The sequence below is a fragment of the Plecotus auritus genome (assembly GCF_963455305.1).
Source record: "Plecotus auritus genome assembly, chromosome: 8".
NCBI lineage: Eukaryota > Metazoa > Chordata > Mammalia > Chiroptera > Vespertilionidae > Plecotus > Plecotus auritus.
The window spans coordinates 72064714-72082359 of record NC_137782.1 but is presented as its reverse complement, the minus strand read 5'-3'; the positions used below and the strand labels follow the sequence as shown (position 1 = coordinate 72082359).

At 41.0% G+C, this 17646-nt stretch overlaps 1 protein-coding gene across 2 annotated transcripts in view; it reads right to left on the bottom strand.

The window, feature by feature from the left end:
* PLCB1 (phospholipase C beta 1) overlaps positions 1 to 17646 on the bottom strand; it is a 660162-nt gene that overhangs the window by 202903 nt on the left and 439613 nt on the right. For both annotated transcript variants that reach the window (XM_080685590.1, XM_080685589.1), the window contains exons 5-6: positions 3560 to 3639; positions 1749 to 1802 (exon numbers count right to left, since the gene is read on the bottom strand). In XM_080685590.1, coding sequence (XP_080541716.1) covers positions 1749 to 1802; positions 3560 to 3639 — 134 coding nt within the window. The remainder of the gene's footprint in view (positions 1 to 1748; positions 1803 to 3559; positions 3640 to 17646) is intronic.

Sequence of the window (17646 nt, the reverse complement as noted above, 5' to 3'; positions counted from 1 at the left end):
CTAATATAAAATCAATATTTTGAGACAATGGTGATGACTCGATTAAAAGGCATTGCACTAAATAGTCTCTAATATTAAGCACTAAAAAAAATGTCCTTGCTAACTTTGCCCCTTGCTCTGAAGGTGTACATTGTTAATATCTATAATAATAAAAGTATAACATGCTAATTATACCAGATGTCCTTCTGGATGACCTTCTGGACAAAGCCGTGGCAGCGGGGGCCCAGACAGAGGCAGAGGCCCCCAGCTGCCGTGGTGGCGGCGGGGGCTGAGCCCTTTGCCCAAATTTCTTGCATCAGGCCTCTAGTCTATATATATATATATAAAAGCCTAAGCGACTGGCCAACTGGCTGGTAGCTATGATGTGCAATGACCACCAGGGGGCAGACACTCTGACCAGTAGTTATGACACACACTGACCACCAGGGGGCAGGGGTTCAATGCAGGAGCTGCCAAGCTGCAATGACTTGGCAGCTGTGGTTCTTGGGTGACACACCCGGAACCAGAGAGGAGAAGCCCAATTCCTGGGTGTGTCACCCAAGAACCACCCTCTCACAATCTGGGGCCCCTTGGGGGATGTTGGAGAGCTGGTTTAGCCGGATCCCCGCAGACCAGGCTGAGGGACCCCACCGGTGCACAAATCTATGCACCGGGCCTCTAGTTATTAATAATAAGTAATGATTTAACTTTTACATTAACAGAAGCCCACTAGTACCTAGTAAGCCAATGGTTAAAGACGTTTGGTTAAATATGGTCTAAAGATGTGCTTTTTCTTTTTTGTCAGTAATTTGGCTTTTAAAACATAACTTAAGTATTGCTACATTTAATACTAGAGGCCTGGTGCACGGATTCGTGCACTGGTGGGATCCCTTGGTCTGGCCTGCAGGGATTGGGCCAAAACTGGCTCTCTGACATCTTCTGAGGGGTCCTGGATTGTGAGAGGCAGTTCTTGGGTGATGCATCCTGGAATTGGGCTCACTCCTCTCTGGTTCTGGGTGCATCACCTGAGAATCGCAGCTGTCAAGTCACTGCAGCTCGGCAGCTCCTGCATTGAGTGTCTGCCCCCTGGTGGTCAGTGGGTGTCATAGCTACCGATTGGAGCGTCTGCCCCATGGTGGTCATTGTGAGTCATAGCTACTGGTTGGAGAGTTGAACGGTCACTTAGGTTTCTATATATATAGATCATAATTTGGATTTAATGATTCTATTTAAACATTAGAAAATCTAGTGCCTGGAGCCCACTAGCCCCACAGGATTATGATGGGGTTGAGTTGTCATTGTCCCGTTTAGATGGGGGATTTCACTCTTAAGTTTTTCTCCCTGATCCTGGCCTGCTTCATCTTTTCTTTTCCTGCCTGGCTTCTGTTGACATTTGAGCTTGAAACCCCTGCTTTCAGGTTAGTGTCATTGTGGTATAAAAAGACACCATGGTCACCCAATTTCCATCCTAGAATAGTTCTTAATTCTTAATCTCAGATAATCTTTTGGATTATCAGCAAGATCCCCCCCACCCCGTCCACACTTTCTTGCTTTGGTGTTTCTTGAAAATGAGGCCACAGAAAGGGGAAGCCGTGGGACCCTCTGAGGAAACCAGCTGCACTGATGTGAACAGGCACGTGAGGGAAGATGGCGTGACCACGCATTTCCATGCTCCCACTTGGGCCAGAGGAGAAACAAAATAGTCATGGCATGGACTCAAATCTTTGGGAAAAATAAAACGAAGAATGGGAAATGCTGAGGAAGCTTACTTTTTGAGAGGAATGCGCCCTTCTGGAGTGACTTGCAGCTTAAGTTTAGTATAGCTGTTGGAGAAGCAGAAAAAGAAGTGTTTACTTTTTAAAAAGCAAATAATATACATTGGAAAAGGGCTCATGCATATGCACAGTTCACTGAATTTTCACAAGCTGCCCATGTCTCTGCAGTTGGCACCCAGATCAAGAAATAGAATATTATCACACTGTAGCATCCCAGCAGTGCCTCTCGAACCCCCTTCCAGAATCTCTTCCCCAAAAGGGAACCTTAATCCTGACTTTAACCAACATAGACAATTTTTGCCTGTTTTTGTACTGTATGTAAATGAAATCACATTATTTTAAGTCTGGCTTCTTTCACTCAAAGTTATTTTTAAGATTCATCCATGTTTTTGCTTGCTTATAGTTGGAAAGCATTAATTCTCATTGCTGTATAGTATTCCATTGTGTGAATATAGCACCTATATTTATCTCTTCAACTGCTTCTGGACATGTGGCTACAGAGATGAAGCAGCAGAATTTGGGACCACTACTTTAAGAAACTACACATGGTATGATCCAGCAGTCTCATATCTAGTAGTACATGCAACAGAAATTCTCATAACATGTTCATCAAAAGACAAGGTCTATAATGTCCATAGCAGCTATTCATAAGGAAACATCTACCTTGAACAGACATTTGCAACAGATAACAAATGATTAGCTAAATAGATGTTTTTACTAGCTATAACATGCTGTGTTTCAGATAAAACATTTATCTCTGTGTCATGGCCCACTAACATTGCCTGGCACAAAAGATGTTCAAGAAATGTCTATTAGATAACTGTCCATTAGATGGTAAAAACAAAAGATAAAAAGAAAGGGGTAGAGGAGGAGGCATGTATGAAGGGTCAAACTCAAGGTGACAACTAAGGAGATGAGATGATGAGAAAGCATTTGAGTGAAGACCTGTGGCTACTGAATCAAACTAAAATAAATTCATAGAAAAGTTGGAGAGAAATGTGGGCTGAACCTTAGGTCTGAAATGATGGGTATGCCTTACAGAAGAAGAGGGAAGAGAGAAAGTTGTTAAATAAAATAGAGGGCCACATAGAAATATTTCCACTTGTGGTTTTGTTGTTCAAGGCTCCCAATCTCTTGAACATCCTCAACTTAGGAAGTGAACACACCAATTCATTGCTGCTTGTCTGGCAGAAATCATTGTTTTCCCCAGTCAAATAATACTGTAATACCAGAATGATTGGGTAATCCTGATTTGCTTTTCTTTCCTTCTCCTTTTAATTCTACTCTTTCCCTTCTCTTTCTCTTTTCTTATTAACACTTGCTGTGATTGTCTGCAAGGGCAGGGATCAGGACATGAGCCTTTTGGTTTAAGTTGTGAGAGAAGTTATTGTAGCATCTATCAGAGCTAATAATCTGGAGAAATGAGTACCATATGTTGTTCATTCTCTTCCTCAGATTAATAATTGATATGACACAGGCAGATGCAGAAGCAGACAACGATCTGAAATTAATAATATTTGGTTCCAAGCACAGATGCCAGGATTTGAAAGTGTCTCCTTATAGTGTGTCAAAGGCATTGACATTCAGGGGCGCTTAAGGATGTGCAGTTCAAAGAAAAAAAGATATTTTCTTGGAAGTCTTCCAATTTCAAATGGAGGAGGAATCAGTTCTCTAACAAATCCCAAAGGGAAATTTATGTTTATCAATGTGAGGAGCCAGTGCGTCATAACAAAAGACTCGCAAAGGAGAAAGGAAACTGACTCAGAAGAAGCAACACCCTTAGCAATAAAATTAGAGCTACTTACGCTTTTTCCAGAAATGCGTCCCTGGACATGTTGTGGGCCAGCAGGTTTGTTGCCAAATTGAAAACCTCATTTGTCCATTCCTGGAAAATGTAAATCACACTTGCATTAGCTTAATACTGTACAGTCATTAGACACATGTTTAACTAGGCTACCAGGAAGACAAATTCATTCAATTTGTATGCCTAAGGGTTTGTTTTTTTTGTGTGTGTGTGTGTGTGTGTGTGTAAAAATGACACAATTAAATTCAAAACCTAAGGAAATGTTCTTTACGCATAAACAAAGATTTTACTGCTTTTAAAAACTCTACTGATAGGAATCTGGTATGTTGCCATTCAATAACTGAATACTTTGTCCTAGTTTTCTTTCATTATCAACAGATAAAGAGTTATAGAAAAGTTTAAAATATAGACAAATATATTTTCAACACACCTACAAATGTAGTCTTCCCACTTTACAACTCAAGCCAAAGCAGCTTCCCAGGGATATTTAAATGCTCATTAAGGTTCTAGAAGTTCTTTAAACCAGTTGCAGTCACAATGTCATACAGTATCCGGTACTCTCCTGCCCCCAACTCTGTCAGTCCCTCACTTCTTCCTAATCTTAATCCCTACCTCACACCATTCACTGGTGATCTTGCTTGGTTTACATGAAAATGAAAAAGAGCAAACCTGCAAATAAAGTTGAAGTTCTATTCTGGATGATAATTTTGAACACACAATTAACATTCTAGTCCAAAAAAGAAATGTCTGTAAGAGGTGACATAAGATCTAAGTAGCCTAATTACCCAATGTTATTGTTGGCATGGCTTTCTCCTCAATGAAATCATGTTTTTTAGTTCAATAGTTTTTGTACCTAATTTTATTATTTCTACTGTTGTTTCTTGGTCTTTTGTTTTTTGTCTCCTGACTTAAGACACTGATAATATGTCATCCTATATAATAAAAGGCTAATATGTAAATCGACCTAATGGCAGAACGACTGGTTGCTATGACACACACTGACCACCAGGGGGCAGACACTCAACACAGGAGCTGCCCCAGGGTGGTCAGTGTGCTCCCACAGGGGGAGTACTGCTCAGCCAGAAGCCGGGCTCACAGCTGAGCGCAGTGGCAGTGGCGGGAGCCTTTCCCGCCTCCTTGGCAACCAGACATCCCCTGAGGGTTCCCGGACTGAAATAGGGTGCAAGCTGGGCTGAGGGACCCTCACCCCCAGTGCATGAATCTCATGCACCAGGCCTCTAGTCATGTAATAAAGTAACATTTGAAGTGGGACTTTAGGAATTGGGGCAGAGAGTGATGGAATAGGAACAGAGCATTGTAAGCAGAGAAAATTGGGGGGTAGGGAGAACAGAGGCAAGCAAACAAGGCAGTATTGAGACGGAATGGGGAATAGTCTAATATAAATTTGAAAGGAAAGGGGAAGTTGCAACAACAAAAAAGTAAAATTGAGGCCAGAGTACTAAAAACATTTAATGTCTACTCAGGTATCTGAAGATAATTTAGCAAAAGAATGTAATATCCCAAAGGCTTTTTTGGGGTGTGTGTGTGTGTGTGTTATTAGGGTGTGAAGTGAGGGGACTATGGCCTAGACCAGTGGTCGGCAAACTCATTAGTCAACAGAGCCAAATATCAACAGTACAACAATTGAAATTTCTTTTGAGAGCCAAATTTTTTAAACTTAAACTTCTTCTAACACCACTTCTTCAAAATAGACTCGCCCATGCCGTGGTATTTTGTGGAAGAGCCACACTCAGGGGGCCAAAGAGCCGCATGTGGCTCGCGAGCCGCAGTTTGCCGACCACTGGCCTAGACTGTGTTAGGGAGATTATCTGGCAGCCTTGTCAAAGATGGAGTTCAGGCTGAGAAACCAAATGGCGGGAACTCATTTAGGAAGTTGTAATAATCCAGGTGAGAAGCACAGCCACTTTGAACTCCACACTGTAGGTGGAGGACTTGGGAAAAACAGAAGAGAACAACTGTGAGTGAAGCCAAATAACTGACCACCAAGCTTGATGTATTCACAGAAAACAATAGAAATAACTTTTTAAAAGCTTTAAAATCTTCTTCAAAGCAAATCTGAAACTAAGAGTAATAATGACTGGCACTGATTTTTAAAATATGATTCTGGTTTAATATTTTCTGGGCTAAGGATCAAATTTTATATATTTCCAGCTCCCTGGTAACTTTATACATTGCTAAGAGTATTCATAATTGATGGCAATGCACTACTTTGTATGCTTACTGGGGCTAATCCCACACCAGAAATAGGTACAGTGAAGGCATTATAAAGAGTGGGGGAAATTTAACTGGTTCTGATCTTTTGGTTGAAAACTAAGGCCTGTATTATATCAGGTCCAATAGAGGTACAGGGTGGGGCAAAAGAAGGTTTACACTTGTGAGTACACTAAACACAGGGTTTATTCTTGTATTATTATTTATTATTGTATTTTCCATCGGAATAACTGTAAACCCACTTTTGCTTCACCCCATAATGTGAACAACATTTAACTTTCTAGTAGCCACATTTAAAAAAGAAAAAAAAAAAAAAAAAAAAAAGCAAAAAAAAAAAAAACCCACAACAAAACCCAAAAATATTGGGTTAAATAAAATGTATTATTAAAATGTATTAATTTCAATAATACATTTTATTTAACTCAATATTTTTTAGAATATTATTATTAACCATGTAATCAACATAAAAATTACTGATATATTTTACATTTTTTAATGTGCTCAGTTTTTGAAATGAAGTGTGCATTTTACACTTATTGCTCACCTCAATTGCATTGGCAATCTTGCAAGTGCTCAATAGCCACACATGTGGCTGATGGCTGTGGCTGCCACATTGGCCAGTGCAGGTCTCCTGGATCCTTTGCTCTTTTTATGAACCCTTTATGAAGCCAGCTGTAGGAAAGCTTCATCACCACCTTCACTGCACAGCCACAGTGAGCTCATTACAACAGTAAAGCATAATTTATTTCATCACATTCTCAGAAGGTGACCATCTAAATTTCCAAATGTGGAATTCCTAGAATCCATTGGCCTCCTGCAATCTTTTGAGATACACAAGAGATCTCATCTAGGCTGATTCAAAGATTGGGGGGTGGGGGTGGGGCGGGGATGGGGGGCGGGGAGGAAGCAGTGACCAAGAGAACTTTAGAAATAATCCAACTCTTGGTTTGGTGATGGTCACTGGGCTAAACGATATGTGTCCTACTTTGGATTCCCTAGTAGCAGACCCTGAGACAAGGATTATGAGGAATGGGTTTATTACAAAGTGTTCCCTGCAATATTATGGGAAGGTGAGCAGGGCTGGGATAGGAAGAAGGCAGAAGGATGAGATACCAAACAAATTCAGGCAGATGGTAAGTTTGGCCTAATTCTTTCCTGGGTAGACCACACCTCAAAGGTGAGTTTTCTGATCAGGGGCAAGGGACCTGGAATATGGTGAAACCTGTGCCTGTTATTCTTGGTTAAGGCTGCTGGAGGGGATGGAAATCCCCAGGTACTTCCTGCTTTCCTTGATAGCAGGCAAAAAAGGGGTTCCAGCATCCAGAGGGAGCTGCCAACAAAGAGACATGGGTGCTAGCTGTTGGGAGTGAAAGTCCACCAAGTTGTTGTGTGTGAGAATGGCAAAGGAATCAGAGGGGATATGGGCATAGCACTGCTTATTTCTAGACTTTTCAGCAGTAGCCAAAACCCTGGGAAAATTGGTTTACATGCATATGTTCCAGAGCAGTGCTTTCCAAACTTTCATGTGCAAACAAATCACTGGGGTCTTACTGAAATGTAAATGCTGATTCAGGACATCTGGGGAGGATACAGAGGATCTGTATTTCCTACAAGCTCCCAAGTGAGGAATATGCTATAGCATACCACGGAGTAGCAAAATTCTAGCATAGACTTAACAGCATTGACTGACTGACTGTTAGAAATGTAGGACTTTAGGCTCCACACCAGACCTTCTGACTCAGATTTGCTTTTTTTTTTTTTTTCCTTCATGAAATCCTTATATTTTTATGTGTATTAAAGTTTGAGCATACTGCTGGGCCAGGGACAACATTTTGAATCACAATGTGTTTCAGGACCTGGTCTAGGAAGCATTGCTCTAAGCTTTGTCTCTTGTTTTGCACGCAAATAAAGAAATTACTTCAGTTATTAGTTCTAGAATAACCAAAAGCCCTCAGGGCTGCATTAAGAACAACATGGCTAAGGAGATGCAGCCAGAGCTTAAAGGAGTCTCTGTTCATCTTGAAATGATGACATGCTTTCCTGCAGTATAGACAGATCTGACCCTGGCAGGGCCCCCATCAGTCCAGTACTGGGCCCTGGTTAGTTTGGCAGCTTCTTATTTAATCGGGAGGACTTGTTTTCTACCTGCAGAGACATAGTTTTGATGATTTGACACCAAGCTGGGTTCAGCCCCTGCTATTTAAACCCGTGAAGTGCCTTAAGTGATATTTCCTGCTTTATGGTCCATCTCTTTTCATAAAACGGATAGCAGAGACCCAAACTAGAGAAAATGGATCTAAAGATGAACTTGCATGGAGTTTCACCTGGTGTCGAAATGGGCATGTTCGTATATTACATCTGTGAGATTATTTCTGCAATTCCTGCCCACCCCCCCACCCCCTGACAGGTGCTGGTGCCATCAATGAGCTATCAGTCTCTTCACCTTAGGAGGGATCAGGTTTTCCTACTATGTCACAAAGTTAATTTACATTTATTTCTAAAGCTATTTAAATTCCATCATACTTGGCACAGGAAATATGTGTTTGCTTAATACTACTAACAATTAGTTCACAATTCTCTATTACCCTCCTAGGTATTGTTGGAGAATTTGCTCTGCACTGAGCTAAGTTCTTTGCATCCAAGATCGTAATTAATTCTTACAACAATTCTCTAGGAGGTAGGTACTGTTCTTAGCCTCATTTTACTGATGAGGATTCAGTTTCATAGCACTTCTAAAGCATATGTTTTCAGAGCTAATAAAAGTCACGGTTTGGGATTAGATCACTTGTTTCATGGGCTCCAACATTTATGCTCTTAGATACTGTGCTCTCAGTCATTTTGTCCTGGAGAATTTTAGGATTGCTGATACATATAATTCAATAAGATAAAAAGATAAGTAAATCCACTTAATGGTTTTCTAAATGCTAAAACACTGATTTAGCATTTACTATATGCTAGGCACTGCTCTAAGCATTTTTAAAATAATGAACTCATTTAATCCTCACCACCACCCTCTGAGATACAGTCTATTATTGCCACCCCATTTTACAAATGGTAGAGGAGAAATGTCAGGGGAGATGATAAGATGGACAGAGAGGGTCTTGTAAAGAGAGATTTAAATGCAGGTTTTGTAAAGAGAGATTCAATTATAACACATTTCACACTTCCCCCAGATCCAAATACTCATCAAGCAGCAGTTCAACACTATTCATAGTTCTGAGAACAGACCTTTCTCCATTGGCAATTCACACCTCTTAACTTTGTCCTAACTTATGACAAAGGGTACACAAATGAAGACAGGGTCTTTTGGAAGAAATACCATTCTTGCAGATCTTTCCATTTCCCATTGTGCTGGTTTATGTTATCTGTAATATTTTAATGTATTGACTTTATCCTTCCCTTTTTCAGTTTTACATACATCTGGTACACATAAAAATACAGAGAGTAGTGTAACAAATAGATCTAAGTTTAACAAATGTCAACATTTTGCCATATTTGTTTTCATACTTTTTAAAAAATACATGTACAAAGATATTGTGGTGCAGATTAATTCTATGCTGTGGTTCTTCCTCACTCCATTCTTCTCCCTCTCCCCAGAAGCAATCTCTGTTTTGAAAGGTACTAGTAGATATCAATACCATCTATTTTCATACAGAATTATGAGGAGAAGGGTATACAGATCAGGGTTCAGCAAACTAAGGCCTAAGGGCTAAATCCAGTCTACTGCCTGTTTTCATAAATGAAGTTTTATTGGGACACCAACATGCTCCTTCGTGTATGTACTGTCTATGGCTGCTTTCATGCTACAATGGCACAGTTGAGTAGCAGCAAAAGAGACTTCAGAAATGCCAAATATTTACTATCTGGCCTTTTACAGAAAAAGACTGCCACTCATTGGTATGGGACCCTGTATGTTTAAAATAATGCATAAATTATACCATATCATATGTATCCTTTGGCTAATGTATACTTGCAACCAACATTATGTCTTTAAACTGTATCCTTGCTTCTGCAGGTGGATCTATTTAATTAATTTTAATTACTACACTATCCAACTGTAGGAATGTATAATTTATTAATCCATATTTTTATTCATGAACATTTCTTGTCTTTTCCTTCAGAAATGTTTCTTTGCACAAGCATACTTCCTGTATCCTTAGGTCACATCTAAAAGATTCTCTAGGATAAATATCCTGATGAATTCTTAGAATCCATGCATCTTCCTAGTAACAGATGCTGCTACTTGCTCACCAAAGTAGCTAGGGCACTGTGCTTTCTTATTGGCAGTGAGCTTTTATTTTTCCATGCTCTCCAAAATTTGCTATTATCTAACTTTCAGAAAATTTTTGCAGAGGTCTCAATTGGCATCTCTAGTTTATCAGCATGAACATCATTTTATGTATGAGAGGAAGAAAGGGAGAGAGGGAGAGAGAGAGAAAGAGAGAGAGAGAGAGAGAGAGAGAGAGAGGGAGAGAGAGAGAGAGAAACATCAATGATGGGAATCATTGATCGGCTGCCTCCTGCACACCCTCCTATTGGGGAAGGAGCCCACAACCAGGGCATGTGCCCTGACCAGGAATGGAACCATGACCTCCTGGTTCATAGGTCAATGCTCAACCACTGAGCCACACTAACTGGGCTCTGTTTACATTCTTGACTCATTTTTATTTTAGGGTATTATGCTCATTGTCTTTAAAAAGGGGAGGGTTTTTGTTTGTTTGTTTGAGCTCAAACACAGGTCAGTGGTCAGTATCAGTCCTAGTGATAGAAAACTGCCACACCAAAGCTGTGCATTGTAAAAGGCACCCATGGCATTGTGGCATCAAGGAGCCTGGGCCATGGCATGACTGACAGCAAGCATGTGGAGTTACAGAGAAAAGACAGAGTGTGACCTCTGCTCTCAAAAACATGCATTCATTCAGAGGAGTCTTTGAGGAAACAAAACATTCTAAAAGGAATACTGAATCTCTGTCTCCCTCTCTCTCTCTCTATACATGTGTAAATAGTTACAATTATCCTATATAATAAAGATGTAATATGCAAATGGTCGTTATGCGTAACAATCAGATCACGGATCAGCAGGAGGGTGGGGCAGCGGGCTACAAGTGGGGGGTGGAGAGCTACAGGAGGGGGCAGGGCAGCAAGCTATGAGGGGGGGCAGGGGGCGGAGGGAGCTACAGGAGGGCGGGGCAGCGGGCAGAGAGCTACAGGAGGGCTGCAGGGAGCTACTGGCTACAAGTGGGCGGCGGAGAGATACAGGAGGGGGCAGGGCAGCAAGCTATGAGGGGTCGGGGGGAGCTATAGGAGGGTGGGGCAGCAGGTGGAGAGCTACTGGAGGGTGGCAGCGAGCTACTGGTGAGCTACTGGCACACGGATTTGTGTGCAGGGCTACTACTCCTATCTAATAAAAGAGTGATATGCAAATTGACCGTCACCCCAACACACAAGATGGCCGCCCCCATGTGGACACAAGATGGCTGCCATAAGATGGCCTTCAGGGGAGGGCAGTTGTGGGTGATTAGGCCAGCAGGGGAGGGCAGTTAGGGGTGACTGGGCTGGCAGAGGAGGGTAGTTGGGGGAGACCAGGTCTGCAGGGGAGGGCAATTGTGGGGGGACCCAGGCCTGCAGGGGAGGACAGTTGGGGGGGACCAGGCCTGCAGGGGAGAGCAGTTAGGGGTGACCAGGCCAGCAGGGGAGGGTAGTTAGGGGCAATAGGGCCAGCAGGGAGCAGTTAGGTGTCCAACAGGCTTGCATGCAGAAATGGTTAGGGGCAATCAGGCAGGCAGACAGGTGAATGGTTGGGAGCCAGCAGTTCTGGATTATGAGAGGGATGTCCCAGATTGGAGAGGGTGCAGGCTGGGCTGAGTGACACACACGCACCCCTCCCCTCCCATGCACGAATTTCATGCACCGGGCCTCTAGTACCATATAATTATATAAATAATGATGAGTCAATGGTTACCCAAATGAAGTAAAAAGAGTGGCAAATGATCATCTAAAAGCAGGTTATTTCCAAAGTGCCTTATTAGGAAGCCTCAATTTATTGTACTTAATTAATTTTTAACAGGTTCCTGGAATAAATAAAAATTTAAAACAAGTTATTTTAATATCTGAGATATATAATGGTCCTAGCAATGCATCATTTTCTATTTATTTCTTATTTATCTGTACACCTCTATTGCTGTCTCCAATAATGGTGTTGTTTCCATGATGTCTACTCATAAGTGGGTAGCCATTTGGGACTGGAGTATGAAGAACACTGTGGCTCATTCCGAGCTGCAGTGCCCGGCTGAGCACATTTCTCTCACCTACTGGCAAGCATCAGAATTCATCTTGCCCAGCATTCATCTTCATAGCACAGAAAAGCATTTTTTCATGGTGAAAGAGAAAGATGTTTTGCTTTGGCTAAGTTTTCATGATGAGAGGTTATCAGCTACATCATTGTGAGTCTCAGGTGTATTTTGAACATCAGCTGAGGAGACACTCTTCTCTCCCTCCAGCTAGTTTGCTGAGCAGCTGCTCATTTGTACATCAGAGAAATTGCAAATTCAGTGCCCACATATGAAACCCCAAAGGTTCATTTCTGTGGCTTTCATGTCAATCTGCTATATTCTTGAAATGGTTCTTTCCAAAAGCCTCATGTCACTTTTGTGAAAACACTTGCTATTATGTCTTCTGAGACTAGCAGTGTCAATGCTAATTATTACTTTGGTGGAATCTGCCAGAGTGCTGCGTACTATAGAAAATAAGTGTATGTACGCAGGCTCTGCAATTATAATGATTACCATTGTTTGTTTTTTAAAAATTAATTCTATTTGAAGAGATCAGATGAAAAAAAAAAGATTTTAAAAGGAAAAAAACCCAGCTAATTTCTTTAGTAAGATACATGTCAAGTGGTGAAAAAGGAGCAATCATGATTTCTTGGAAGTTAAATGGTGCTGCTTATTCATTAAATAAAATGTGCCTGAAAAATTAAAACTGTATTCCTTGAAAATTAATTAGTAAACTACATATAGGTACTTCTTCATTAACTTATAACTTAACACATGGAATTTTGCTAAAATATATTTTTTCTCATTTGGAAATCCTTTTGTTTTAAATTATGTTTAATAATGCTCCTATGATTACTGTAAACCTTTTTGCAAGCTAGATTCTTCCCATTCAAATGAAGGGGCCCTTTGGCTCTTGGTAAGTGAATATCAATTATGTTAGTCCTTCCTCTACTATGACAACTATTCCTTGCTTTGGCTCTGATTACCTCGATTTGACAATGCTTACTGCCTATGGAGGCTACAGAGAGGGACTCTGAAAAACAATTTGTGCCCGGCCAGCATGGCTCAGTGGTTGAGTGTCGACCTATGAACCAGAAGCTCACAGTTCCACATGCTTGGGTTGTGGGCTCGATCCCCAGTGTGGGGCTTGTAGGAGGCAGCTAATCAATCTCTCATCATTGATGATTCTCTCTCTCTCTCCCTCTCATTGCCTCTCTGAAATTAATTTAAAAAATATTTTTAAAAAAAGCCACAGTTAGTGCTTGTCTTCTACTTTAAAATTAAAATACTGGTATCAGTTAATTTAATGCTTCTGACTGATCCTTATATTGTTGATGCTTTTGCTAGTTTGTTTAAAAATATACTTTATTGGATGTCAGAACCCCACTCTGCCACTCCCTAGATGTGGGACTCACTGCTAAGTGCTAGCTAATATCCATTTCTCCTGTCCTAACAGAAACCTTACATTATTTAGTCTAGTGATATATCTAACTGAAAAAATACGTCTTCAACTTCCCCAGTAGCTGGGGTGGCAACATGACACCTGGTAAATTATATGTTAGCAGGAGTCTGCTGTAAGGCTCTGGGAAAATGTGGTTACCTGATGCGGGTGCTCATCTCTTGTTGTTGGGAACACAAATGGGATGAGGGGAGCTGCAGAGGCATCCTGATCTGAGAGCAAAAGGCCATGCCAATCACAGGGTGTAAGCCTGTTATTCTTGAGCCGCTGACTCAATGCCACAACCACCCACCCACCTTCAGGCTTCCTGCTGCGTGAGGAAATAAATGCAAACAAATAGAAAGTCCTCCATTTCTTGATTAGTCTAAGCCACTATTTGGTTTAATTTTCTGTTATGGAAGGCCAAATGTAACCCTTGCGTGGTAGAATCATCTTGGACAAGCCTTTCCTTTTTTTTTTTTTTAATAACCTGTCCAAAATTCATTTTCTTATAAATTAAAGCTAATAACAGTATTTACTTCATAGAGCTGTTGTGAGAATTAAGGGAGGTAATTCATGTTAAATACTTTGACCTGTGGCAGACACAATAAATTCTTGGTAAATGGTAGCCATCTAAAAATATATTATTTATCAAAGAAGTACAAACATAGTTTTTAAAATATTGTCCAAGGAGTTTTATAATAAGAGTCCATGATTGCTTATGGCAGTGTACCCTAGTTCTGCTTCTTAAAACATTTTTTAAAAATATATTTTTATTGATTTCTGAGAGGAAGGAAGAGGGAGAGAGAGATAAAAATATCAATGATGAGAGAGAATCATTTGATCGGCTGCCTCCTGCACACTCCCTACTGGGGATGGAGCCTGAAATCCAGGCATGTGCCCTGACCTGGAATTGAACCGTGACCTCCTGGTTCATAGGTCAGTGCTCAACCAATGAACCACATTGGTGGGGCTAGTTTGCTTCTGGACAACTATGTTCAGCATTTCTATTCTTAAATTTCTGGGAGTACTTCCATATTTCAAGAATATATTTGTACTGTTTTCTCAGTTTAACTACTGCTACCCAGCTCTGGCTGATGAGGCTTTAAAACTTTTATCCCATCTCCTATTGCCCTCCGTCCTTCCCCCTGATGGAATTGTATCACTCTTACTCTTTTCCTGGTCACTTCCACAACCTCAGGCAACACACTTAGACCATTTCTTTATCCCCTAATAAAAGATAGCATCCCTTGGCTTCTCTGTTTGTGAGAGGAGGACATTTACTCACCAAGCCTTTTACCTCCAACTCTTGTTACCTTAAATTTACTTCTTAAATTGTCAAAGTTGAAAGATAAAAATCTTGTCCAGTGTCCACAGTTGGCTTCAAATATTTGCATGTAAATTGACTTTAAATTTTTAAAACCAAGAAAATAAAAATGCACATGATTACAAAAGTGCAAATACAACTTTCTGCAGGGCTATGATGATCTTATTTGCTATAGTTTCAACACCATGAACCACATGGCTTTCAAAAGGGAACTATCCTAATACCAAATATTATCAATCTTTTTTGGCTGCTCTCCTAGTTGTTGAAAATTCTGCATGCTCTAGCATGGCTTATATTTAGATAATGCATTTCCTATATATTTATCCCTCCTTCTACTTTGGTTTTCTTTTTTGGGGGGGCTTGAGGGGGGAGGGAAAGAAACAAGACTTTTTTTCATTTATCTAATCTCTTCTAGCTTCCTATTCACAATGCCTGAACCAATTGCACTCCTATACTTGCTATTTCCACTTTAAGACCTGGCTTTAGCTTTCACATGTTTTCTTCTCTTATGTCCTTCATATATTCCTCTCATGTTTTATCCTTTTCATTGGCTACTGCACTCTATAGAGTGACTATGCATGTATCTCTTATCTTTTCTCTCTTATTGCCACTGTTTGTCCATTACTTTTTGGTTGTTTGCTGCCTTCATTGTTGTTGTATGGTTCCACATTCTGGGAGATTCACTTCATACTCTCTTACAACAGTTCTGAAGAATTTATATTTTCATTTTATTATCTTATTTTTTATTTCCGAGAAAACTTAATCATTGTTGTTACCTATTTTTCACAGCATCTGATTCTTATCTCCTGGATATAATACATTCAAAAATCTCTCTGAAGATACTTGTGTTTTGTTTTTTTTAATGATTTGCTCCTTGAATTATCTCTTTATCTTCTATTACCATTTCACTTTCTGCTTATCTTGGCCTCCTTATCATTCAATGCTGTAGTCTTTCTCAATAGCCTGTGGATGTTTTGTTTTTAGCTCACATTTTAGACTGGGGCAGTGAAGAGCTGACAGGGAGCTCTGAGTCTGTAAGTGGAATTTACTGGCTTGCAGACTTCTCTTTAGGGTAAGCATGTGGGTGCCAGCTGCTATGGTGTGGTATTTTGCTAGGATGAGAAGAGCTTTACTCTGGGTCCTTAACTCCAATGCTTGCTACCTTTTGTGCTTATCCCTTTAACTGACAAACTTAACCTTTAGTACTTAATCCACAATCTGTTGGAGCCTCTCTCAATTGCTTCTGAGCAGGCCAGTAATTTCCTTGGCTGTAGCCCTATATGTGGGTTGCACTGTGGTTTTCTTCACTTCATCAGGCATTCCCCTTGCTCATTTCTTCTTCTGGAAACTTACTGAAATATGTCATCCCCTAGTGACCCATCTCATTCTCTTCATCATTGGGTATTTATGTTTCTTTACCATTATTTTCATAGCATCTCAAGAGAGATAAGAAGTCACACCTGTGTGCATTCTGCTATGTTGGTCAAATACTATTTTTAATTTTATATCCAAACCCAATTTCTGATTTCCCCTCCGTAAGTAGCTCTCATCAAAAAAAAAAAAAAAAAAAAAAAAAGCAACTCCAAAAAGCCCTGAGATCATCCTTAGCAGCCTCTTTCTCTCATGGCATATATCTCACCTATAGCAAATTTTTTTTTTACTTAAATTCAAAACATCTCCAGAATCAACCATTTCTCACTACCTCTACCCCAAGCATTTTCATCTGTGTATTTCTGTTTCTGCACCTCCTTCTATGGCTTTTAAAGTCGAAGCCCGGGCAATCCTACTACAATATCACACCAAATCAATCCCATGCTCAAAATGATGCAATAGTTACCCACGTCAGTGGGAATAAAGCCAAATTTTTATAGTGGTCATCTATCACTATTTGGGTGACTCATCACTCCTCCTCCAACCTCTCTGGCTCATCACTCCCTTCCAGCCACACTGGACATGAGTTGGATGGCATGGGATTTCATCATGCTGCTCAAAATGATGTGTAACTTACAATTTATCAGTGTTTCTTTATGGAATTTTCCATTTGGTACTTTGAAATGTGGTTGACTTCAGGTAACTTAAAACTATGGAAAACCAAACCATGGATAAGGGGGGACTACTGTATATTATTTAGCAAAGAGAATAAACAAACTACATCAAAATGCAAAATACAGAAGAATGTCATATCCTATATAATAAAGAGGTAATATGCAAATTGACCATCACTCCAACACACAAGATGACCGCCCCCATGTGGTCAAAGATGGCCACCCCCATGTGGACACAAGATGGCTGTCACAAAATGGCCAGCAGGGGAGGGCAGTTGGGGGTGACTAGGCCGGCAGGGAAGGGCAGTTGTGGGCAATCAGGCCATCAGGGGAGGGCAGATAGGGGTGACTGGGCTGGCAGAGGAGGGCAGTTGGGGGCGACCAGGCCTGCAAGGGAGGACAGTTAGGGGTGACCAGGCCGGCAGGGGAGGGCAGTTAGGGGCAATTGGGCCAGCAGGGGAGCAGTTAGGCATCAATCAGGCTGGCAGGGGAGTGGTTAGGAGGTGATCAGGTTGGCAGGCAGAAGCGGTTAGGGGCAATCAGGCAGGCAGGCAGACGAGTGGTTGGGAGCCAGCAGTCCTGGATTGTGAGAGGGATGTCTGACTGCCCATTTAGGCCTGATCCCACCCGGGGGGTCCCAGTTTGGAGAGGGTGCAGGCTGGGCTGAGGGACACGCCCCCCCCATGCATGAATTTCGTGCACCAGGTCTCTAGTATATAATGTTGAGTAATAGATGTCAGACCAAAAAGAAAACATATTGTAGGATTCCCATTT